The 25,132-nt window shown below is 46.9% G+C and overlaps 1 protein-coding gene across 2 annotated transcripts in view; it reads right to left on the bottom strand.

Annotated features, from left to right (window-relative positions):
- LOC134340463 (activin receptor type-1B-like) overlaps window positions 1–25,132 on the bottom strand; it is a 72,463-nt gene that overhangs the window by 9,336 nt on the left and 37,995 nt on the right. Inside the window, exons 2-7 of one of the 2 annotated variants that reach the window (XM_063037757.1) lie at window positions 16,712–16,942; window positions 13,409–13,654; window positions 9,635–9,865; window positions 8,720–8,887; window positions 5,103–5,259; window positions 919–1,043 (exon numbers count right to left, since the gene is read on the bottom strand). In XM_063037757.1, the coding sequence (XP_062893827.1) occupies window positions 919–1,043; window positions 5,103–5,259; window positions 8,720–8,887; window positions 9,635–9,865; window positions 13,409–13,654; window positions 16,712–16,942 (1,158 nt within the window). The remainder of the gene's footprint in view (window positions 1–918; window positions 1,044–5,102; window positions 5,260–8,719; window positions 8,888–9,634; window positions 9,866–13,408; window positions 13,655–16,711; window positions 16,943–25,132) is intronic. The other variant, XM_063037758.1, reaches the window with a different exon arrangement.

The following is a 25,132-nucleotide window of genomic DNA, read 5'->3' as shown; positions in this document are numbered from 1 at the left end:
CTATTTATGCCCCTTGTGATGTTATACACCTCTGCAAGGTCATCTTCAGTCCTTGCCCGCCCAGCCTCTCCCCATGGCCCAGCCCCTCAGGTCCTGGCAACATCCTCATAATTCCTCTCTGCACTCTTTCCAGCTTAAATGACGCCCTTCCTAGAACAAGGTGAAACTAAAGACCATTTCTCCCCTGGTCCTTGGTTGATCAACTTGGACGACCATTTGGTCTTTGAACAACTGCCCAAGTTCCTCGAGGGCAAAGGGTTCCCGACCTTTACACCATGGACCAATGCCATTAAGCAAGGCCCTCATAGACCCCAGGCTGGGAATCCCTGCTCTAGGGTCAAGGCCAATCCTGAAGGTTGCCAACGTTAATGCCAAGTAATAGGGGTAAGCTTCAAGGTCAGCAGCACCATTCCTATCCTCCCCATTGCAAGGCAAAGACCCGACTGGAACACCACAAGGGTTACCCATAATGAAACAGGATAATTGCAGTCACAGCCACGGACCCAGGTCTGAGTCAAAACATAATTCGGGACAGCGTCAATGCAATACCAGAACCAGGCTTTCTGAAAAATAGGCACCTCTTGCCAAACGCTTTGGGAGCTCTTTGTTAGACCAGGGGCTGAAGAGTATAAAACCAAAAGGCAGGAAGCTGGGAGTCTAGATAGAGATCAGATATAATCTGACTAAACGGCCGAAAAGATTGAAGGGGCTGAATGAGCTCAAATGTGGAGTAAGCTTCAACCACTGATTTCTGCTGCACAAATCTGACAATGGAGTACTGCGGCCTAGAGCGCTGTGCACCAAACTCCTGGTGCTGACGGCCTGGCAAGCAGGCCTACAATCTGCCAAATCAGAAGACGAGGAGGGGAAGGGAGAGAAGGGCAGGGGGAGGGGGCGCGACAGCTTGCAGTGAAGTACCTCCAGCAGAGCACCTCCGGGCAATCTCCCAATACACCAGCCCCAGGGCGTAAATGTCAGCACATTTGAAGGAATCAAAATGTTGCATATTGATTGTCTCATCCAGTACTTCAGGAGCCATGTACCTTCAAAAGAGAAAACACAGGTTAGTTGAAAGGCAGAATCACAAAACAAAGAGCAACACACACGCAACGCTGGAGGAACTCAGCAGGTCAGGCAGCATCTATGGAGGAAAATGAACAGTCGACATCCTTCATCAGGAGTGGAAAGAGGGCAGAAGCCTCCAGCATTTTGTGCGCTGCTCCCAATTTTCCAGCATCTGCAGTCTCTTTTGTGTCTCCATAAAGATCATCTGCCTGCTCAACCTCACACTCCCGAGACCCAGGTTCGATCCCGACCTTGGGCGCTGTCTGTGTGGAGTTTGTATATTTGCCATGACTTTGCGAGGTTACCCTGCCCCTGGGTGTTCCCATTTCCTCCCCCATCCCAAATACGCACATCTGGGTGGGTTAAATTGGCCATTGCAGATCGTCCCCAATGGCAAAGAGAGAATCAAAAGGGGAGGTTGATGGACATGAGAGAGGGGAGAGGTTTAGGGAAAGGAAGAGAGGGAAATGGGACCGATATGATCAGACCATTTGGGCTGAAGGGTCGGCTTCTGTGCTGTTGGGAGCTAGCATGGATACAGTTAGAAACAAAGAAAACCTACAGCACAATACAGGCCCTTCGGCCTGCAAAGCTGTGCCGAACATGTCCTTCCCTGAGAAATTACCCAGGGATGCCCATAGCCCTCTATTTTTCTGAGCTCCATGTACCTGTCCAGGAGTCTCTTAAAAGACCCTATCGTATCCACCTCCACTACCATCACCGGCAGCCCATTCCATACACTCACCACTCTCTGTGTAAAAAAAACTTACCCCTGACATCTCCTCTGTACCTACTGCCAAGCACCTTAAAACTGTGCCCTCTCGTGCTAACCATTTCAGCCCTGGGAAAAAGCCTCTGACTATCCACATGATCAATGCCCCTCATCATCAATCCCATCAGATGGGCCAAATTTGATCCCTCTCTGTTGCAGTATGCAAAAAACACTGCTAAATATTCCGACTAGAAAAAGGTTGGTCCAGAATTCTCCACAATAGTCAGTCAGTCAGTGGGTGCCGTCCTGAATCCGTGGTTGGCGGCTATGCACCTCCATCTTCTTCGACCTTGCGCTCTTTTTCTGGCCTCAGCATAACCCAACCCAGTCCATTGCCTCACATTATCGTACCAAGTGGTTTGCTGCCTTCCTCGTTCCCTCTTTCCTTCTATCATTCCACCCAATAACAATTTCTGCAGCCCACCACCTCTTAACAAGTGTCCAGCATATTCCAGCTTCCTTTTCTGCACATTCTTCAGCAACTCCTTTTCTCTCCTCACTCTCTTCAACACTTCCATGTTACTGACCTACACCACCCATCTAATTTTCTGCATTCTCCTTAAACACCACATTTCAAATGCCTCCAGTCGTCGTTCCGCTTCCTTGCATAAGGTCCACGATTTGACTCCATACAACAGACTGCTCCAGACGTAGCATTTCCAAATTCTACAACACAGCCCAAAGTCCAACCTCTTGCCACACAGCATGTCACTCAGGCTCCAAAACGTTGATCTTGCAATCTCAATTCTTCGTCTAATTTCTGTATCACATTTCCCATCCTCTGTGACCATCTGTCCCAAGTACACAAACTTCTTGACTTGCTCTATGCCTACGCCGTTAATTTTGATATTGATTTTGGGGACTTCTTTCTTCCGTGATACTACCATCATCTTCGTCTTTGCAGCGTTTATTTTCATTCCAAATCGTTATCCTTCAGCATTCATCTTATCTACTATTCTGAGTAACTCGTCCTCAGTCTCGGCTAACAACACTGAATCATCTGCATACCTCAAGTTATTCACCGTCACTCCACCAATTTGGATACCAGCTTCATCGTTCAACACCCTGAAGATTACCTCTGAGTAAATGTTAAATAATAAAGGGGAGATAACGCAGCCCTGGCGAACCCCTTTTTGGATCTCAACTTCCGGTGAATTCCCACCACTAGTTCTTATTACTGCCTTCTGATGCCAGTACAGACTCGCAATCAGTCGAACATCTTTCCCATCCAGCCCCAGTGAGTTCAGGCAATTGACCAGCTGTTCGTGATGGACTCGGTCAAAAGCTTTTTCGTAACCCAGGAAGCACATGTAAATGTCTTTTTTTTCTAGACCTCGTTCCACAATCATTCGCAAATTGAAAAAATCCCTTCACGGGTACCCTTACCTGGTATAAATCCGCTCTGGCACTCATTAATTTCATTAAGAACTGTCCTTTTTATTCTGCTTAGAAGTATTAATAACAAGATCTTGGAGGCATGACTTATAAGACTTATAGTTCTAAAGTCTAAGCATTGTGTGCTCGCTCTTTTCTTTAGGATCATGACAAACTCTGACACCACAAAAACTGCTGGCCACTTCCCTGTTGAGTAGATTGTATTGCAAAGCCTCGTGATCTCCTCAACCTCCGAGTCGCCAAGGCATTTCAACATTTCGGCTGTAATACCATCTACACCACAAGCTTTACCAGTTTTTAAAACTTTCCAATGGCTGCTCTTACTTCCGCTACCAAAATTTCCAAACCTTCTGTGTTCTTCTCACTCACTTAATCATTTCTAGCATCATAGCACAATTCCCTAATGTATTCCATCCATCTACTTTCCACCTTGTCATTCTATGAGTATGTTCCCGTCCTTGTCTTGAATAATGCCCGTCCTTGATTGTTTCTTGTTCCTGTTGGTCATCTCTGCAATCTCCCTATGCATATCCCTTGAATGATGCAACATGTCCATGGTCTCTATCTTTTCACACCGTTGGATAAACCATTGTTCTCCAGCTTTTGCACGTTCTGCTCTTATTTGTTGGTCCAATTCCTTGTACTTAGATGTGTCCTTCTTGTGGTCAAACCTGAAGGACTGTATGCAAATGGCAGCTGAAGAATGTCTCCCCAAAAGGCGGCGTGCAGCTAAACAAGCCTGGATGACGGATCACATTCTCCACAATAGCCAACTGTTAACTGCTTCTGGTTGTGGACTCCCTCAAAAGCAGGATCATTGTCTCTACATTCCCCTTGTTTCATTATTTAAAGACCTCATTCAGACTTAATCCTCCATTTTTCTTTTTCCACAGAGAAGTGGAAAAGGGCTACACCTATTCCAAAGCAATTCAGCCAGAATAAACTCCCACACCCAAAAGTCAGGATAGAATCACCTGACGAGGCTGAACTCACTCAGAAGCCGTTGCAGATAAGTACATTAGTAACTGCCATGCCTTTACACAGGGCTGGAGTTTCTCAGACATGGGCCCAACCAAGCAAACTTCATCTCGGGAATTTACGATGTGACGGGACTTCTCTTTTGCCATCCGCTGACCTTTCACAGACACAAGGCATTGGAAGTTGAGTGATAAGGATTTTACCAGCCCCTTCCCACAAAAATTATAGAGGACAATGTAACAACATTGGCATTTTATCACACTAACGAGTTTGTGCTCTATGAGAACCATCTGCATCACAATTTTGTTCAACTCTTGACAAAAACCGTTGTTTCCTTGGCAGTTTGTATTTATTTAGAGTCATGGAGAAACAAGCCCTTCTGCCCATTGTGCTGAACTATTATTCTGCCTAGTCCCATCAACCTGTACCTGGACCACAGCCCTCTATAGCCCTCTCACCTCCGAACTAACCCTAACTTCCACTGGCAGCTCACTCCACACTCTCACCACTCTGAGTTTGGGTGTTTTGTGGGCACATATCTAAGCTGGGTATTTTGTGCTCACATAAATTCCACAAGAGCAAATACCTATTCTGTGATCATATCTTTTGGTAGGGATTCGCAATTTCAGTGAGGGGGAATTTCTGCCACCCGAACTACCACAATTTTGGCTTTACTGTCCACCAAGCTGGCACACAAACCACATGGCATGACTTGTCATGCCAGCCACAACTGGTGTTCAACCTGTGAATGTATGTACTTTGCTACAGAAACCTGCTTTATGACACCAATAAAGAGAATTATTCCCCCCCCCCCCCGCCCATTTAAATCAAGTACTGAAACTTCTTATGGTGAACGGGGAGGAGGAAGTGAAAACGATAGGGAATTAGTTACCGTTTTGTGCCCACTCGCTGATTGGGGGCAATGTCAATGGTGTCGGTCAGCGAGTCATGCCTGACAGCCAGGCCCAGGTCTGCTATCGCACACATGCCATTCTTCTTCACCAGGATGTTTTTGGACTTCAGGTCACGATGGGCAATCCCTGGTTTGCCTGCAAAGACAAAGCTAGCTCTGAAATGGGAGTGCATGCAAAAACTAAAATCCACACGTTCACTATGCGAGACGCGGCGGGGGGGGGGGGGAGGAGAGAGAGGAATGGAGGGTAGGAGTATTTGTCACCCCACACACTCCGCCCCCATCTCTGGACCACTCTGTCTCTCCACCTAAACAGACTGTCTGGCTATCACGATGTCGTTTGTGTGGGCTTGCTGTGCACAAGGAGGCAACCCTGTGCCCAATGTGTCGATACTTCAGAAGAAATTTCATTGGCTCTGAAGCATAGTATAGCACAGAACATTTGGGCTGAACGGCCTGTGATTACACATGTTCCACACAGGTGCCCTACACTGCACAAGCAGAAACCTTACCCAGTGACCTTCACATCCTGACCCTCACCACCCCCCCCCCAATCACCTCTGGACTTCAAGTCCAACCTCAAGTCCATTTTTGCATTTTCCAGATACTCATCCATTGGAGCTTGGTCCATGTGATCCCTACTCTGTTCTGCAACTGACAAGCCTGAGCTTACTGTCTTCCTCCAAGGATTGGCCCTGTGTTTACTCTTGGTTTACATCATTCCACCACTGGCCACCCTGCCTTCCACTGCCGATGACAAAACATTTGCCAGCATGCGGCAGTGTCCAATTCTGTCCGTGAACACCCCTGCGAAAGGTACCAGGAAGCTCTCCTGCACTCAGTGACGTTGTTTACTGTTGATGGGTAGTTGGTGGCTGGCTTGAACTGAGTGACTTGATGGTGTGACCTTGTGATAACAATGCAATAAACACAGGAGATCCTGCAGATGCTGGAAATCCAGAGCAACACACAAAAGGCGGGGGAGCTCAGGTCAGGCAGCATCTATGGAGCGAAATCAATAGTTGCCATTTCGGGCTGAGGCCCTTCCTCAGGACTGGAAAGGAAGGGGGAAGAAGCCAGAATAAGAAGGAAGGAGTACAAGCTGGCAGGTGATGGGTGAAAACAGGTGGGGGGGGGAGAAAGGGGGATTAAGTGAGAAGCTGGGAGTAATAGTTGGAGGAGATAAAGCACTGAAGGAGAAGGAATCTGGTAAGAGAGGAGAGTGAGCCATGGGAGAAAGGGAAGGAAGAGGGGCACCAGAATGGAGAATTGAAAAAGAGAGAAGCGGATGGAGGGAAAAAAAAATCACTAGAAGTTAGAGAAATCGATGTTCCTACCATTAGGTTGGAGGCTACCCAGACGGAACATGAGGTGTTGCTCCTCCAACCCGACAGTGGCCACATTGCGGCAGTAGAGAAGGCCACAGGCTGACATGTCAGAATGAGAATAGGAAGTAGGATTAAAATAAGTGGCCACCGGGAAGGCCCACCTTTTGTAGTAGATGGAACGAAGGCACTTGACAATGATAGTACCCTTGAGTGCAAAGGGCAGGTGATTTGACGTTTGGATGGAGGTGCAATGTTACAAGCCACATATCAGCCAGTATCTGAACATCATCTGAATCTTGCTGCTGACAGACAGGGGTGTTTCATTTACTGAGCTGTGAAAAGAACTGAACAGGATGGAATCATCACTTCCGAGCCCATGATGGAAGAAAGGTCACTGATGATGATGGTTGGGCTCCATGATACTAGTCTTAGCACGGATTAGCTGTGGAGGTGCAAAACAGTCATCCCTCAGTAGTGTTGTGAAGTTCTTTCTGCGTGTATACCACTGAGCACGAGAGAAAATACTTTTACCCTGTTGCAAAAGCTGGTTACAAGCCTGTTGCCGCAGTCACTTTTCACCACTCCAGCTATGATTCCAGAGCCACAGCCAGTGGTACCATGGCAACCAAAGAATTAGTATTTCTATAGCACCTTTCAAATGCGTAAAAGATCCCAGAGTGCTTCACAGTAGTATTCAATAAAATTTGACACAGAGCCACGCAAGAAAAACCAGGAACCAGCAGGTGATATTAGGTTCAAGTCAAATAGGAAGGGTTGAAAAAGATCTCAGAAAGACTGGGAAATCAAGGAATGGAATTCCTGAGATCACAGCTTTGGCTGCCAATAATGGACAACAGCAATATCTTTAAAAGTATTGGTCTAGCTAAATTGACTTATTATTGCTGCATGTATCAAGGTACAGTGAAAAGCTAGTTTTGCATACTGTTCATACAGATCAAATCATTACACTGCATTGAGATAAGAACAAGATAAAACAATGACAATGAAGAATAAAGTGTAGCAGCTATAGAGAAAGTGTACCTTACATCTTTGCAATGTGGGAAGAAACGAGAGCACCCAGTGGACACCCACACAGTCACGGGGAGAACACAGAAACTTCTTACAGTGAGTTACAGGAACTGAACCACGATCTTACAGCTGGCTGCTCTAAACCACTAAGCTACCGTGCCACCCACCCCCCCACAACACACCCATCCCTTGCTTCTTTACCTACTGCCCACTGTCTCCCAACTCCACCCCTCTCTCCTCCAGCCCCATCACCTTCTTCCTCACCTGGATCCACTTGTCACCGGCCAGCCTCTCCCTCTCATCTCTATATACTGTCCATCTCCCCCTCTTCGCTCTCAGTCCTAATGCAGTCTCTCACCCTAGAATGCCAACCAACCCACTTGAATCCACGTTCCTTCTAGCTGTCTGTTTGCTAATCTAGATTCCATCATCTGCAGTCTCTCCTGTCTCCACTCTCAGTCCCCTGTTCCACCATTCTCCCTGTATCCCTTAACCTTTCCAGCCCCGAGCATGGTAACATAGCGGTTAGTGTACTACCAACTGTAAGATCAGAGTTTAATCCCCCCCACCCCCGCTGTCTATAAGGAGTTTATACGTTCTCCCCTTGACCACGTGGTTTCCTCCCATTTTCCAAAGACATACATGTTGGAGTTAGTGAATTGTGGGCATGCTACATTGGTGCCAGAAGAGTGGCAAAACTTGCGGGCTGCCCCCAGCACAATCCCTGTTGCTTTAATTTGATGCAAATGACGCATTTCACCGTATGTTTTGATGTACATGTTATAAATAAAACGGACCTTCAATATCCAACTCCTTCTGAATAATAGTTCCTGCAATTCAACTGCTTTCTGTGGTGGAGAATTGCACTGGTTCACCACACTCCAGGGGAATAAATATTTGAAACTGATTTACCCTTTATCCTTTCCGTGGCCTGACCCTGTTCTTCACCGGTACCCTCACCACCCCCCCCCCCCAACCACCAGGAACATCCTTCCAACATCTAATCCCGTTAGAATTGTGTTGGTTTCTATGGGATCCCAATATTGTTCTGAACATTCTCCTCCAAAGCAGGCTTGAATATTTTTGCTGCACCCCTAGCTTAATGGCACATTCACCGGGTCACACCCATCTCAAAGCTTCGGCTCAACACTAATAAAACAGTATCAGGTAGAAGTACGCAGACTTATGGAGCTGATTCACAGAGGTAGAATCATTGTTAAAAGCACATCACGCCCTTACCCTGAGTGCCCACGATTTCCATGTGCAGGTGAGCCAGTCCACTGACCGCAGAGAGTGCCAGCTTGATGAGCCCTTCCACAGTGACCGTATACTTGTTCAGGTAATCAAAGAGAGAGCCATGCTCGTGATAGTCCGACACAAGCCACAGCTGTGTCCACGTACCATTATCTGTGGATGGAGAAGGTTAAATTGAAAGCAGCACAACAAGAAATAAAAAGGCGACACAGCAGCATGGAGAGAACACCAGTCGCCTCGCTTCCAAAATGGAGCCAGTGGTGTGCCACGGGGAACAGGCTCTCAACTTTCTACCGTTTATATCAGAGACATGGATGCAGGCACTAAAAGTTACAGCTTCCAAACGTGCTCATGCCACAAATGCGGATACAACTCGGCAGTTTTTCTGATTGGTCTACTATTGGGGGTCATGCCTACAGCTGCCTGGGTCTCCAACTCTGGATTTCAGGCTCGAAATTGGTTCTTTCCTCCTCCTTCCCCATTACCAAGTCTTCAAACCAACAAGGCCTAACAGCCACACTTCTTGGAGTCAAGTTGTGTTAGGGAATACTGCGATGAGATATCTCAGGATGTAATTTACATTAAAGGCTATTGAGAAAGGCAAAGAATAACTGTTGAAGCAAACACTCTGCCATTGCAAAATCCATGGAATCCATGGAAAAAAATAAGACTGTTTAACTGAAATACCATCCCACACGCCACTGAAACTCAGAGCCTTCTTTCTACACCACTCAATCCATTTTGTCTATGACCCTGCATTGCACAAGGATCTGACCTGAGTGTTGTGGGAGCACAGTCCTAGTCATTAGCATGCGCACACGCAAACATACATACACACACACATCACCCAAACCAAACTATTGGCCAACACAAAGTAAATGGGAAAATAAGCCACCATACCTTTATTGTCTGCTGCGATGAAGCCCAGAATGTTCTCGTGACGCAACATGACTGTCTGGTAGATCTCAGCTTCCCGGAACCAGGAGCGTTCTTCCCGGGAGGAGAATATCTTGACAGCCACGTCGCCACCCCTCCATTTCCCACGCCACACTTCCCCGAAGCGCCCTTTGCCAATTATTTCCTGAAGGACTATGGTCCTCGCAATGGTACGCTGCACAAACAAAGGCAAGCCTGCAGGGAGAACGAACAGTAGACATCATCAACAATCAATGTGCACTTACATGTCATCGTACACATGGACACAAGCGAATCACCTGAGAGTTATGGACTCTGCCCAATATATCACAGGCTCAGGCCTCCTCACCATCAGGAGTATCTACAGGTGCTGCCGCCTCAGGAAGGTGACACCCAAAGATCCCCATCATCTGGGCAATGCCATCCTTTCACAGCTCCCATCGGGCAGCTGGTGCAGAAGTCTGGAAGCCCCACAATGGCAGATTCAAGACAGTTACCTTCCTTCAGCCATTCTGTTCTTGAACCAACTGGCACAACCATAATCACTGAATCAATTTGGCAACACTTCAATCACTTTGCCTTTTTTTGTCCCAATTAGTTCCTTCTTGTAAAAGTTATGTATAATCTTTTCTTGTGACTGCTGCTTATCTGGTACCATGTAGTCGTGGTGCTGCTGCACAAGTTTTTCCATTGTACCTGTGCACACGTGGACTTGCGCATACGAGCATAACCTTGACAATAGGGACATCACCCCATGAGCAAATGGCCAACCACATTCACCATCTACTTTTGCATGCAAAAGACTGGGCTACTGCAGGGGCAATGACAAGTGTCAGCAGAGCCAAGAGGGACTGGGAGCTGGAAACATTGTGGGGGTTAAAAGGGAGAAGGGAAGAGTGGAGAACTGGCGCCGATGGAAGCCGTGTGACAGAGGCACCTTTTCATAACTGGGATAGATCTGATCACACAGCAGTATGGGACGCCACAAACCCATGGGACCCACCCACCTACCTACCAACCACCCAGAAACGAGGGAGCAGACACTAGACTTGGGTAGCATTGCAGAAATAGGGAATGTTGCATGGCTGCATTTTTACTGAGCTTTGCGCAAGGACTCAACAAGCCCTTCACCATAAGACCGTGAGATAAAGGAGCAGGGTTAGATCATTCAGATCACTCAGTCTGCTCCACCATTCCATCATGGCTGATTTATTATCCCTCTCAACCCCATTCTCCTGCCTTCTCCCTATAACCTTTGACGCCCCCCCCTTTTCTTTAAAAAAAAGAAAAAGGTGTTTCAAGCACAAAGTCAAAGTACATTTATGATCAAATTATGTACATGTCATCACATACTACCTTGAGATTCATTTTCTTGCAGGCATTCACAGAAAAATAAAGTACAATAGAATTTATGAAAAACCTCTTCATAAACAAAGACCAGCAAACAAAAGACTTATAGTTTATTGTCACCAAACAATTGGTACTAGAATGTACAATCATCACAGCGATATTTGATTTTGCGCTTCACACTCCCTGCATTACAAATATTAAATATTAAAAATAGTTAAAATTAGTAAATATTAAAAATTTAAATTATAAATCATAAATAGAAAATAGAAAAATGGGAAGTAAGGTAGTGCAAAAAAACCGAGAGGCAGGTCCGGATATTTGGAGGGTATGGCCCAGATCCGAGTCAGGATCCGTTCAGCTGTCTTGTCACAGTCGGAAAGAAGCTGTTCCCAAATCTGGCCGTACGAGTCGTCAAGCTCCTGAGCCTTCTCCCGGAGGAAAGAGGGACGAAAAGTCTGTTGGCTGGGTGGGTCGTGTCCTTGATTATCCTGGCAGCACTGCTCCGACAGCGTGCGGTGTAAAGTGAGTCCACAGACGGAAGATTGGTTTGTGTGATGTGCTGCGCCGTGTTCACGATCTTCTGCAGTTTCTTTCAGTCTTGGACAGGACAACTTCCATACCAGGTTGTGATGCACCCTAGAAGAATGCTTTCTACGGTACATCTATAAAAATTAGTGAGGGTTTTAGGGGACAGGCCAAATTTCTTTAGTTTTCTCAGGAAGTGAAGACGCTGGTGGGCCTTCTCGGCAGTGAACTCTGCTTGGTTGGACCAAGTCAGGTCATTTGTGATATTGACCCCGAGGAAATTAAAGCTTTTGACCTGTTCCACTTGCGCACCACCTATGTAAATTGGGTCGTGCGGTCCGCCTCCTTCTGAAGTCAACAACCAATTCCTTCGTCTTGCTGATGTTGAGGGACATGTTATTGTTTTCGCACCATGCCACCAGGTTCCTAATTTCCTCTCTGTACTCAAACTCATCAATACCCGAGATACGGCCTACAATTGTTGTGTCATCAGCAAATTTATATATTGAGTTCGATGGAAACTTGGCTACACAATCATGGGTGTACAGTGAGTACAGTAGGGGGCTGAGTACACAGCCTTGTGGGGCACCGGTGCTCAGAGTGATTGTAGAGGAGAGCTTGTCCCCTATTTTTACAGCCTGCGTCCTTCTGAAGACGACAAATTCTGCAAATAAAAATAATGATACTGAGAACGCAAGTCCTCAAAAGGATGTGGAACCAGTTCAGAGTTCTGGTGAAAGTAGTTATCCACGTTGGTTCAGAAGCCTGATGGTTGCAGGGTTATAACTGTTCCCGAACCTGGTGGTGTGGGACCCAAGGCTCTTGTATCTTCTTCCTGATGGCAGTAGCAAGAAGAGAGCACGGCCTGGATGGTGGAGGTCCTGGATAATGGATGCTGCTTTCTTGTGGCAGTGCTCCTTGTATATGTGCTCATTGGTGAGAAGGGCTTTGCCTGTAATGGACTGGGTTATGTCCACCACTTTTTGTATGCGTTTCCATTCCTGGACATTGGTGTTTCCATGTCAGGCCATGATACAACCAGTCAGGATACTCTTCACTGTGCGTCTATAGAAGGATGATGTAATAGAACCTCAAAATCCTATTACAGTCAATAAAGTACTTGGGGTATGGTCACTGTTGTAACATAGGAGACCGAGCAGCCAATTCACAGACAGCAAGATCTCACAATAGGAATGTGATAATGACTACATTATCTTTGGTGATACTGAGGGACTAGTATTGGCCAGGATACCAGAGAGATGGTCAGTCTGCGTCATGGCATCTTGCCACCATGATGGGACTTCAGTTTTACACCTTACTTAAAAAGCATTACCTCTGTTACAGCAGCCCCTCCCCAGTAGTTCTAATGAGGGGTCTTCTACACTGGTACAGAGGGGCAAGTAATGGGGTGAATAGGATCAGCACAGACAACCTTTCCTTTCTACATCTCAAGCTAACTGGGCGGTAAAATTCAGAGTCACAGTGAGCTCTGTGGCTGGGTGGGGAATTGGTTGACAAAAGCAGCGGGGTGGGACCAGTGGATGAACAAGACAACTAGTAAATTTGAGTGTTTAAATTTTAAATTACTATTAAATGTGCAATGTTACATGCTTGCCAGAGGCAGTTCAGAGAAGGTTTACTCGACTTGATCCCTGGGCAAAGGTTGTTAAGAGGAAAGTCTGGACGGGCAAGATTTGTATCAGAGTTCCATCAGCAGACTGCGTGTTGCTCTGGATTCCAGCATCTTCAGTCTCTGCTGTCTCGCTAGAGAAATCAATAGCTGGGTAGGTAAACTATTTAGTAACTATTCTGGAACGGGAACCTGCAGCAGGGATTAAGAGAGGCCAAGACAGCCCACCCCCCCACCCCTATTTGGACACTTACCAGATCCGGATCCAGAGGTAGTCATATCAAACATGAGGTCCTTCAGCGACTTCCCCTCGGAGATGTACATGTGATCGCAGGAAGGCTCCTCCATGTCCAGCTGGTTGCGGTCATGGTAGGCTCGCTGGTGGTGGTAATGGCACAGGAACACTGCCACCATCAGCACCACACACAAAAGGAACACTGGGCCAGCTATCACAGCCGCCAGCTCCACGGGGCCCCAGCCATCTAAATCACTCTTCTGACCTGGTGGAGAAAAGGAGGAAACCCGTTAGTTGACTACAACACTTCCATACGAAAAGAAAACACTCTTGGTTTGCAACTGGCCATCTTCCTCTCCAACCTTGGCCAAGGCAAGTTCAAGATCAAAAATAACCCAATTCCACCATTTCCACATTCAGCTCTTAAAACATACAAAGCCAAGCTCTCACACTGTCAGCATTCCTACACTCGCACTGAAAAGTTGCTCCCACTAACTCAAGACCACCATAGGTATGAAGAAGTCGGACTGGGGGACTCCAAGTAAAGCAGGTTTCTGCATCTACTGGAATCCAAAGAAGGTATGGCTTGTTTACCTACTGTCCCAAGTTCCAACCAACAAAACATCTCATTCAGCCAAGTAGCAATATGGAAAGTTAACTTGCCAACTTTTCTTCCTGAGCATAGCCCTCTACCTGTGGACAGTGTGGTAAAGGTGGTCCATGGCATGCTTGCCTTCACTGGTTGGGGCACTGAGTACAAGAGTAAGGAAGTCACATAGCAGCTTTGGTCAGTATTGCGTGAAGGTCTGGTCACCCAACTACAGGAAGGACATGTAGACCATGGAGAGGGTGCAGAAGAGATTCACCAAGATGCTGCCTGTATTAGAGGGCAGAGCTACAAGTTGAGTTTGGAGAAACTTGAGACGTTTTCCCTGAATTATCGGAATCTGAAGGGAGACCAGATAATTTATGAAACTCAAGGGCAGACTGCCAGAATCTTTTTCCTAGGGTAGAATTGTCAAATACTAGAGGACAGGCATTTAAGACGAAAGGGAAATCCCTTTTTCTTTACACACAGAGTGGTGGGTGCCCAGGGTGGTGGTGGATGCAGATGTGATAATGATGTTTAAGAAGCCTTCAGCTTGGCACATGGATATGCAGGGAATGATGGATATGGATCATCTGCAGGAAGAAAAAGACTTCACTTAATTTGGCATCACATTCAGCACAGACACCATGGGCCAAAGGGCCTGTGTTCCAAGTGTGTTCCAGTAACTGGGAAAAATGAGATTTGAAAGAAAAAAAAATCAGACAGCTCTCCATTGAAAAGAGGTCAGGCTTGGCCGTGAAGCAATTAAAGTCAAATAGCCCCCTGTCGCATTTGTTCCACATCAAGGCAGTCAGCAGAGGGTGGGGGAAATGAGGTGGACTTCAGCAGACAAGAAGTGTCGCAGAGCTGCAATAGATGCCTGCTGGGGCTTGGTAGTGCCTCATTCACAGGGAGTGGCTCAGCAGAGGAGACAGAAAGGTGTGCACCCTCAGGCTGAAAGCGGACAAGCTCGGCACTCTGGAGGGTGACATGGGGGGGGGAGGGGGGGCGCTGCGATTGCAAAACACAGCAGCAGCACGGGCTTAGTGTTCGTTCAATGTAGGCAGCTTGCTGGCTGCGTGCTCCGAGCAGGACAAAGAGAAAAGCTTCGATGAGGAATAGCACACAGTGTTTTGCACTCTTTAAGTCCATCTGCTCCTACCCCACTCTCTCGATGCCAGTCAATTCATGGACAGTGATAGGGAGCTGACGGGGAACTTTATGCTGAGACCACCGACAGGCCCCAAATCTAGGGGATGGTGGCGGTGGGGCGGGGGGGGGGAGGGGAGGGAGAGAGGAGTTCAGGTTTAAAACCTCAACACAATGCACAAGGACAGAGGACGGTATGGTAGCACCATAGCTAGCATGAAATTATTACAGCACCAGCCACTCAGGTTCAATTCATGCCACTATCTGCAGAGTTTGTATGTTCTTCCTCCGGGCGCTCCGGTTTCCTCCCACATTCCAAAGACGTATGGGTTAGTAGGTTAATTAGTCACATTATTGCAATTGGGTGGCGCAGGCTCATTTAACCAGAGGGGTCTGTTACCGTACTCTCTCTCTCTAAATAAAATAGGCGAGCAGCTGGAGCAGGCTACCTCAAACAACCACTCCAACAAGGGACCCAGACTCACTCATCCGCGGCTGACCCACCAATTATAGTTTTATTCAACCTGCAACCCCCACGCCTCCCCCCTCAAAGCAGCCAGAGAAAAAATGGACTGGATTCAGAATCTCTATTGAGATGGTCCAATGGTCTAGATCATTCGTTGCTGTATTGGTCCATGTCAGAACAGCATAACCAGTGAACATCAAACCAGAAAGTTGATGCAAGTGTGAGATAAACTTAAACCAGGCCCATAACAGCAGTCCTCTCAAGGTCCAACAGAGCCAACCAAACTTGGTCAACGACCTGAGAAAAATCCGTTCGACCTGCCTGCTTTTAAGGACCTTGGAGAGAGAACACGCATCATATTTTACGTCAGGTCTAGAGACTGAATCATTACAGTTTCGGCCTGTTTGCTTCAGAGGGGGATAAAGAAAGAATTCCGTCCCTCCACACCAATGCAGATGGTTACTCCTAAAATACAGCTCAGGAAAGGGCAGGGATAAGAAGTGAGGGTGCCTTTATTTAGCGCCTTGCGTCTCCGGGGATTCCCAGAGTGCTTTGTGGTCAACGCAGCACTTTGTAGCGCATTTGCTGTTATTGTGCGAAGCTCAGCAGCCATTTTGCGCACAGCATGGTCACAGCAAAGAGGCGACCGAGGCTCCCATTCACTCCACTTGGCAACTTTCATGCAGAGATCCAGTTTGCTTGGGGCACAAAGTGAGATGGAGCACTGGCAGCACATTAAACCTGTCACCTCATAGGTTGGGCCAAAGGAAGTCTCCGATTGGCCCTGATGTCTGGAGAACTAGGCAGGTCCAGCTAACCAAGATTCTCCCAGAGAGCACTCAAACGTCAACCTGGCAGACTGCCATGACAAATGCCCTCAGGAACTGATAACACTCAAAACCCTTTCCATATCCCCCACCCAGCCACCCCAACATGACATCTTTCAGCCTCTGGGGCTGATGTAACTAGGTTAGCATGGAGAAAGAGGTGTTGCCAGTGCAGGGGCCCTAGTGTAAGTCAGGTTTCACTGCAGGCCAAACCTGGGGAGTGGAAAAAGAGTGAGGGGTAGGGGCAGGTCAGGCTGGGGATTAATGAGCAGTAGCCGCCCTGGTACTCACCTTCTGGAGGAGGTATCTCCCGGTTGTTGCAGAAGTCCTTGAAACAGCAGATGGTGGTCACATACTTTTTGTCGCTCCGGCAGTAGATGGGCGCGACCAAGTCTCGTTGGGACACACACAGTCTGATCTCATGCTCAACACCCCCAATTCTGGAGCGGGAAGCCAGGCATGCCCCATCTGTCTCACAAGTTTGGTTTTCCTTCACACAATTCTTACAAAAGCACTTCAACGCTTAAAAGAAGAAAAAAGAAGCTTTTAGACTTGTCCTAGGTGAATTACAGAGTCACAGAGTTGTACAACATAGAAACAGGCCCTTTGGCCCATGGGATCTATGCTGACCAGCATCCCTATCTATACTAATCCCATTTGCCTCTATGCCCTCCCATTGTCCAGATTTCTCTTGAATACTACTGTTCTTGTCTCTACACCTGCCTGGCAGGTTTTTCCAGATACCAGCTATCCTTTATGTGAAAGATTTACCCTTCAGGTCCCCTATAAACCTGTCCCTTTTCACCTTTAACCTATAACCCCTAGTTTGAGGGACAACCTCCATGGGCGACAGACTCTGGTCGTCTACGCCAAATGCGACTCCAACCTGAATCAATTTCCACCAAGGCCAGAGATGCCATTTTGGGTCAAATGTCATTGTAAAGGTGAAAAACACAATTCGGCTCCCATGCGTCACAGTGCTGTTCCCAAGCCTTGTCACATGGCAACATTTAGCCAAAGGCAACACTATTAAGATGAATGGATACAGTTGACAGGGAGCAAGGGCAAATAATTGAACATCATGTTGAAAGCTGGGGGGACCAGCAGATCAGGCAGTGTCTATGGAAGGAAATGGTCAGTCGCCATTTTGAAGTGAGACCCTTCCCCTGGACCCCAAACTGTGGCCCTTGCGTGCTGCTCCAGATTCCAGCATCTGCAGTCTCTCGTGTCTCCGAGGGCAAATAATTTCTGGAGGAGTGCCGGTTGTTGGAGCTCTCCGCAGTGCCCCAGGAAACATAGCTGCAACTCTCCCAAGAGCAATGAGCATGGCCCAGCTGATTGCACCCAGATAGCACAGAGCCCCACACATGCCAATCCCACCCTGCGGCATGCATGCGCGGAAATTGCCGTGTTGCACCACAGGAGGCAGAAACTGCTTTCGCGCTGAAGCATGAGAAGCAACTTAGTCTGAACCACCACGAGGTTGTGTACCCTCCTGACACAGGCTCTCTGATCACGGGCACTGGGAGATCTGGAGTCGCAGCAGCCCCAAACCAGGCTGGATTTATGGCAGTGCAGCGGGTAGAGCATAAGGGCCGAGAACCTGGTTCAATGCCGACTTCGGGCACAGTTTGTGTGGAGTGTGCACATTCTTTCTCCCTGTGACCGTGTGGACTTCTCACCAACACTCCCACTCCCGGTGCTCTGGTTCCCTCCCACATCCAGAAGGCATGTGAGGTTGGCCGCTGTAAACTGTAGAGTCTGGGAGAGCTGATGGGAAAGTGGGGAGAATTTGTGTGGAATTGATGTTTCTGGTGGTCTGTATGGACTTGATGGGCTGAAGGGCCTGTTTCTGTGCTGGACAGCTTCAAGAATCTGAGGCACACCACAGATGAAGCCCGGCTGACTCACATACACTTGCCTTTTGCCTTTCTTATGCCTTCCACTCCCTCTCACCACCTGCCCCCCACCCCTACCCCCAGGGTAACCGTGCACCACTCCCCTCCGGTGCTCACAAAACTTAGGCTGGTGGCACTGTTGAATGATACCAACTTCTGTCTCTCGAGACCCAGAACAGCCTCAATCTAACTGACCATTGGAGGCCCGAGGCACTTACAGGTCCTCCTAAGGAGAGAGAATTACAAGAGATCCTACACCTGAATCGTGACAAAAGTTAAGTAAATAACACCTCATCTCATTGGCTCCTTGGGAGACTTCATCACTGACACTCCACACAACTTTGTTTTCTATGGCAGGATCGTGGCTGCTATTTGGCAATGCAAGTTCCTTCTGGGCTCAAAATAAAAGCCAACTGATTACACATCCTGCCTGTTGACAGCTAAGCACTCAAGCATTAAGCATTAACACGGAGGGGTTCTGCAATATGCACTGGGCCAAAGACTGCGCGGTTCAGACTTGCTGTATCCGAAGTTGGACACAACAGGAAAAGGCTGCCAGACCGGTTTTCCTGGGGAGCAGTACAGCATTTGCATTTGACATGGTCTTGAGCATCTGATATGAGGGGCGAGATACAGCTCCAGCCATGACTACCCTTCCCCCACTCAGCCCCCACCTCCAGCTGGTTCTTGAACCCAAACGGGGTGGGGTAAGTCAAGATATACGAGATATCGTTAGCAAGTATTACAGGGGGGACCTTGATCAGTTGAGTAAGAAGGCCGAGGATTGCCAAATAGTGTTCAATTCGGTTAAGTGTGAGGCGTTGCATTTTGCAAACCCTCCCCAGGTTAGGACTTTCACAGTGAATGGCAGAGCACTGGGGAGCGTTGTAGAACAGGGGGACCGAAGAGTACATCGTTCCCTGAAAGTAGCATGAGAAGTAGACAGGGTGATGATAGTTGCTTTCGACATGCTGTCCTTCAGTCAGGGCATTGAGTACAGGAGTTGGGATGTTGCGTTGCATTTGGTGAGGCCACAGTTGGACTATTGTGTGCACTTTAGGTTACATAGCTATAGAAAAGATATCATTAAGTTGGAAAGAATGTAAAAAGGATTTATGAGAATACTGCCAGTTCTTGAAGTCCGGGAGAGCTTTACAGGCAGGCTGGGACTTTATTCTTTGGAGCTTCGGAGAGAAGAGGGGTAATCTTACAGTGGCATATAAAAATCATGAGAGCCTCAGACAGGGTGAATACACACAGTGGCCCCCCCCCCCCCAGAGAAAGGGAACAAGAACTAAAGGGCAAAGGTTTGAGGTGAGCGGTGAAAGATTTAAAAAGGACCTACAGGGGCAACTTTTCCACCTAGAGGGTGGTCAGTATAGGGAATGAGCTGCCAGAGAACGTGGCTGAGGTGGATACAATAACAAAATTTAAAAGATGTTTAGATGAACACATTAATAGGAAAGGTTTAGAGGAATATGGGCCAAACGTGGACAAATGGGACTGGCTTAGAGGGGCACCTTGGTTGGTACGGTATGGACCAGTTGGGCCAAAGGGCCTGTTCCCATGCTATATAACTCTACGAGAGTGGGAAAGGCTGGATCACATTCCAACATTCCAGATTTTAACATCCATTCAGCAGGACTGGATAATAGGCAGGGTTACAATTTTTTCACCCACCTCCTATCTACTTAACTCCTTTCTTTTGTCACTGTGGGGGAGCTGATAGGGGCTCACCATGTCTATGGCAACCATACCAATTTAAACTCAAGTTGAAGTTCCAGGTTATTACCACGGGCAGACAAACCAAGGACATAAATGCCATAAAGATTAGATTTTTTGAAGCAGCCGCACAGAACATTACAGACATGGGCAATTAAAAAAATCATATGATCTTAAATTAACAAATTACATGACAAAAAATAAAACATTGTGCAAGTCTGATGGATATTTGCTTTCCAGGCCCAAGAGGCTTACTGATAAACTCAGCTTTCTAGCACAGCAGAATGACCTTTCCAAAGGGTCAGAGTTGTTGGTGATAAAGTTAATCTTTTAACAAATATTCTTTGCTCAGCTTTTTGTGGTAAGCAAGAACCAGGCTCCAGTTCTTAATGTAACTTGCAAGCAGCTGTCAGCTTGAAGTTAAAAGTACAGCCTGATAGCCCACGGCAGGCAATTTAATGGTGGCAGGGTGGAGATACGTCTTTATCGGAGGAAGTGCAAGGCGCTCCTTCCCTCCATTAGCCTGCAGGTCATCCTTGGAGAAGGTGTAGCACCTGCTTAGCCCTCGATCAGCGTTATGTGAAGCCACGGGAGCAGGTTTAGAATGGTTGCACGAGCAGCTGGCGCATACCACAAGTCCTGGTTATGCGACCACTGACGCCAGGCAGACAATCTCTGAAGAGCAGTGTAAAGACACTGCCCAGAAGAATCGAATTGACTTTATTTCTTACATCCTTCACATACACGAGTAAAAATCTTTACGTTACGTCTCTGTCTAAATGTGCAGTGTAATCATAGTAATTTATAATAATTTATAAAAGGTGGTAATGGCAAACCACTTCTGTGCAAAACTTTGCCGAGAACTATCAATGTCATGGAAAGACCATGATCGCTCACGTCATACGACACAGCACATCAGAGCTTTGTAAAGTGAAGTGACCAGGATTCCTCGTCTCCATGAGCCAAACACAAGATAATGGGGTTATGTCACTCGGCACATCAAATATAGTTACGAGTTGGGATATTTGTGGACTCGGGGTCAACATTAATTGTGGATGTTTGAGATCTCTGTCACCAGATGCTTTTAAGACCATCTGCGTGAGTTACTTTGCCCCAGCATTGGTGTCTGGAAAACAGATTATGTCATCTAGTAGAAAATAGTATAAACGTTGGGGATTGTTAGGAATGACAAATAAAACAACAGAAAGACAGGAGTGACAGAAAGGGGAACTACAATTCATTCCTCAACCTTCCGATTCTGCGACAGATGACTCGCTGGTCTGCAACTCATTGGTATGTTCTTCTGGTTCGTTAGAATTGTACCCGTGTTTGGAAATCCTTTGCAGTTTATAAATATTTTGTAATTTGCAAATCTTTTATAAATGAGAAATACTCCGAGTGCGAAATATATGTTAAGAACTATGTGTCTGAATTTAAACATGTATCATTAAAAATAAAATAAACTGTTTAAATTACTTTGTTAGATGGAAGTATCTCCTTGGTGGGGAGGGACCATCGCCAAGCAGTGGGCACTGGCAGTTAAATCTCACTGCAGAGACAGAGCAGTAAACTAGTTTTTGAAGAGTACGTGGGTACAAAATAACCTCCCTATAGTGAGAGTATCCATAGATACCAATATAGGGCTTAAAATCGGAGTTTATTTAGGGCACTGCAGACAGGGAAACCAGCAATATTACACAAGTTGAGGGAAATATCGTTCAAAGTAGACTTTGGGTTTTCAGATCTATACCCAAGCCTGGTTTGTTTTCATAGCTATTTCCTCCACTTCCCCTGGCAGCAGATTCCAAGTACCTCAAATCTTCTTTAACCCCCCACCTACCTCTCACTTTAAAGCTATGCTACTATTTAACATTTCCACTCGGGAGGGGGCGAGGGAGATGCGAGCTTATGCTGTTCATAACTTTATATACTTCAATATACTGGCGCTGGGGAATTACAAACAGTAACAATTTAGCTCAGGTCATAGGTACAAGTCTAAGTGAAATTTTTAAAAGCAAACAATTTTGGATATTTGAAATGAAAACAAAATAATGTGTTGGAGAACACTCAGCTGGTGAGGCAGTACCTGTGGAGAAAGAAACAGGGTTGGCTGGGTGTTTCTGTTTTCATTTCATAGGTCCAAGTCTCATGCCGTAGAACTGCCCGTGATACACTCGATGCAGCACAGAGGGAATGCCACACTGCCAAAAAGCACAACTTTATTGTGATGAAACAGAAGTCCCTTTTGCCCTCACAAGTAAACAAAATCACACAGCACTCCACACTTGTACGTAGAGCCAAGGAGCTAACCACCCAGTGTCCTGACTGGCATCTGTCCCTTCGTGATAGCACGTGTAGTTCTGGTTGCCCTATTCCAGCAAGGATGTGGAGGTTTTGGAAAGGGTGTAGATGTTCACCAGTATGCTGGCTGGTTTAGAGTGCTAGTGCACAAACAGCAAGTTGGGCAATTTCCAGTTTTCTCTGGAGCATTGGAGGCTAAGGAGAGACCTGATAGAAGCTTATGAAAGTAAGATCGAGTCTGTGCTGGTGGTATGCACACCGGGACTTCAGAATAAGAGGTCCCAGGTTCGAAGCTGGCTGGCTCCTTGAACGCTTTCCATCTGTGCTGGGTTGAGTGTTCAGCTAGCAACTCGGCTTCATAAAACAGACAAACACTAAACAAGGTTGCTGCCTGATACACCAAATTGGTGCAGAGAGGAATTTTACCGTTTTTAAAAAAAAATAGATTGAGTAGACAACCAGGATCTTTTTTTCACCCAGGTTAAAAAAGTATAATAGAGCATGCATGGGGGATGAGGGGAAGACATTACAGTTTTGCACCTGCGGCATTACAGGAGTTGCCAGTCAGCACAGAACTCAACGCAGGACTGCCTTAAGGACCACAGCTCCCAATTTTCCCTTGGGGTTTATTCCTGAGGCCTTCCCCATGAACCACAAGGCAGCAGAGGTTTGAGATCAGAGTTTTCCTTCTAGATGAGCTGACAAACCCCCCATCTGCTCAAAGTGAATGGTTTTAAGGTGGCAGTAACCCACCTGTGCCCCTTCTCCTGTCAGTAGAAATGGTTCCGCCGAGCTTAGTAGCTAAGTCACACATGAAGGAGCTGGACTTGGTTGTCAGAGGCTATTTGAATCGCACGCCATTGGGAGCTTTTAATAAGTAATCGGAAGCTTATCCCCTCTACCACCACCCCCCCGCCCCAAATATAATAACCTTACTAACAAACTTAAGGAAGGGACAGATGTGTGGGGCAAGGTTTGTTTTTAAAATGGTGCTCGGAGAGGCTGTGTCGGAGGGGTTGGTCGCAGGCTCGAAGTTTTCGGACAGACTCAGAGTCCGCTGCGGCCGGGTGCTTCCAATGGTGCTGCATCAGCAAGTTGGCGGCGCTTGGAGGTTCATGGCAGGGAGAGTTTCTCCCTTCTGCCGCCTGCGTGAGATGATGAGGCTATCGGGACTTTGAGACTTGTTTTTTACCGTGCCCATGGTCTGTTCTTTATCAAATTACGGTATTGCTTTGCACTGTTGTAACTATATGTTATAATTATATGGTTTTGTCAGTTTTAGTCTTGGTTTGTCCTGTGTTTTCTTGTGATATCATTCTGGAGGAACGTTGTATCATTTTTTTTAAATGCATGCATTTCTAAATGACAATAAACGAGGACTGAGTGTCCTCAATCTAAAATGCACAAAGTGGTGGGTCCCTGGAATGTATTGCTGGGTGCAGTGGTGCAAACAGATGCAATAGTGGTGTTTAGGAGGCTTTTGATGGGGAATGCTGGGAAATGAATCACACCCCAGCAGGAGATTTAATTTGTCGCAGACTTGATGGGCCAAAGGGCCTGTTTCTGATCTGTGCCGCTCTGTGTTCTGACCAAAAAAAAAAGACGCAACAGAAACACAAGCTCTCTCTTTTGAAACCGGCACTGGTGCAGAATCACAACGCTCTACAAATGTCAACGAACTAGTTAGATTTTTTTGCTAGCCAAAGCCAAGAAGTCAAGAAGCCATATCTTCCTTTGTCACACCTCTGCGCCGTACTACGGAGACCGGAGAGTGAAGAGCGGCGAAGAATGGCAAATGGCCGAGCAGGCAGGAGGCTCAGCTCCTTTCTCTTCTGCAGTCAGTAAATAAGTGCGGCAAAGGAGGGAACGGTCCCCTAAGGAAAAAGGTTTTTAAAGGCAGGCATTAAAATACTCCCATGCTCCTTTGCACGTTGACGATAAATGTGCACTTTGCTCCCTGATCGCAGAGACGAGAGACAGAACGATGCAAGCTCCAGAACACTATGGGATTACCGAAATCGATAGCTTCGCATGATGTCAGATCATGAGAGGCATAGAGCACGACAGCACAAAAACAGGCTCTTCAGCTCATTTAGTATGTGCCAAACTATTAGTCTGCCCAGTCCCATCAACGCACACCTGGAGCATAAGCCTCCATTCCCTCCCGTCCTTGTACATATCCAAATACCTCTTAAATGTTGAAATCAAACCTGCATCCACCACATCTGCTGTCAGCCTGTTCCACACCCTCACCACCCTCTGTGAAGACGATCCCCTCAGGATCCCCTTAAATATTTCACCTTTCACTATGTCCTCTCGTTCTCGCCTCACCCAACTTCGGTGGGAAAAGCCTCCTTGTATTTACTCCTCGTAATTTTGCATAGCTTGAGAGGCGCAACCTCCCGACCAGAGGCTAGTTCTACCTCAAAGGTCAGGGCTGATGCCAAGCGTCGCTTACACAACAAGTGGTGAAAGTCTGGCATCCACCCCTCACCAAAAAGGCCCAGGGACGCTGTAATGAAAACCAAGCACTCCACACCCAAGAGCAACAGGCAGCTGTTAGGTAAGTGCACTAATAGGTTGTGTGGAGAGGAAGACAAAGAATAATGACAGAATAGACTAGTCTCATCCTGAACTGGGGGAGGGGGGGGGAAAAAGAGTGGGCAGAGCAACGAAAGATTAGAAATCTCATGCAAAACCCATCAATGGGATTCAGCTTCAGGGAACTGGAAACTTTAGTAAAGTAGATGCAGTTGTAATAACTTCAGAGATTGAAGTCCTCCTTCTTCTC

This window comes from Mobula hypostoma, chromosome X1, assembly GCF_963921235.1.
Source record: "Mobula hypostoma chromosome X1, sMobHyp1.1, whole genome shotgun sequence".
Lineage (NCBI taxonomy): Eukaryota > Metazoa > Chordata > Chondrichthyes > Myliobatiformes > Myliobatidae > Mobula > Mobula hypostoma.
Note: the sequence above shows the minus strand (reverse complement) of the source record. Positions and strands in the feature narration are given on the sequence as shown.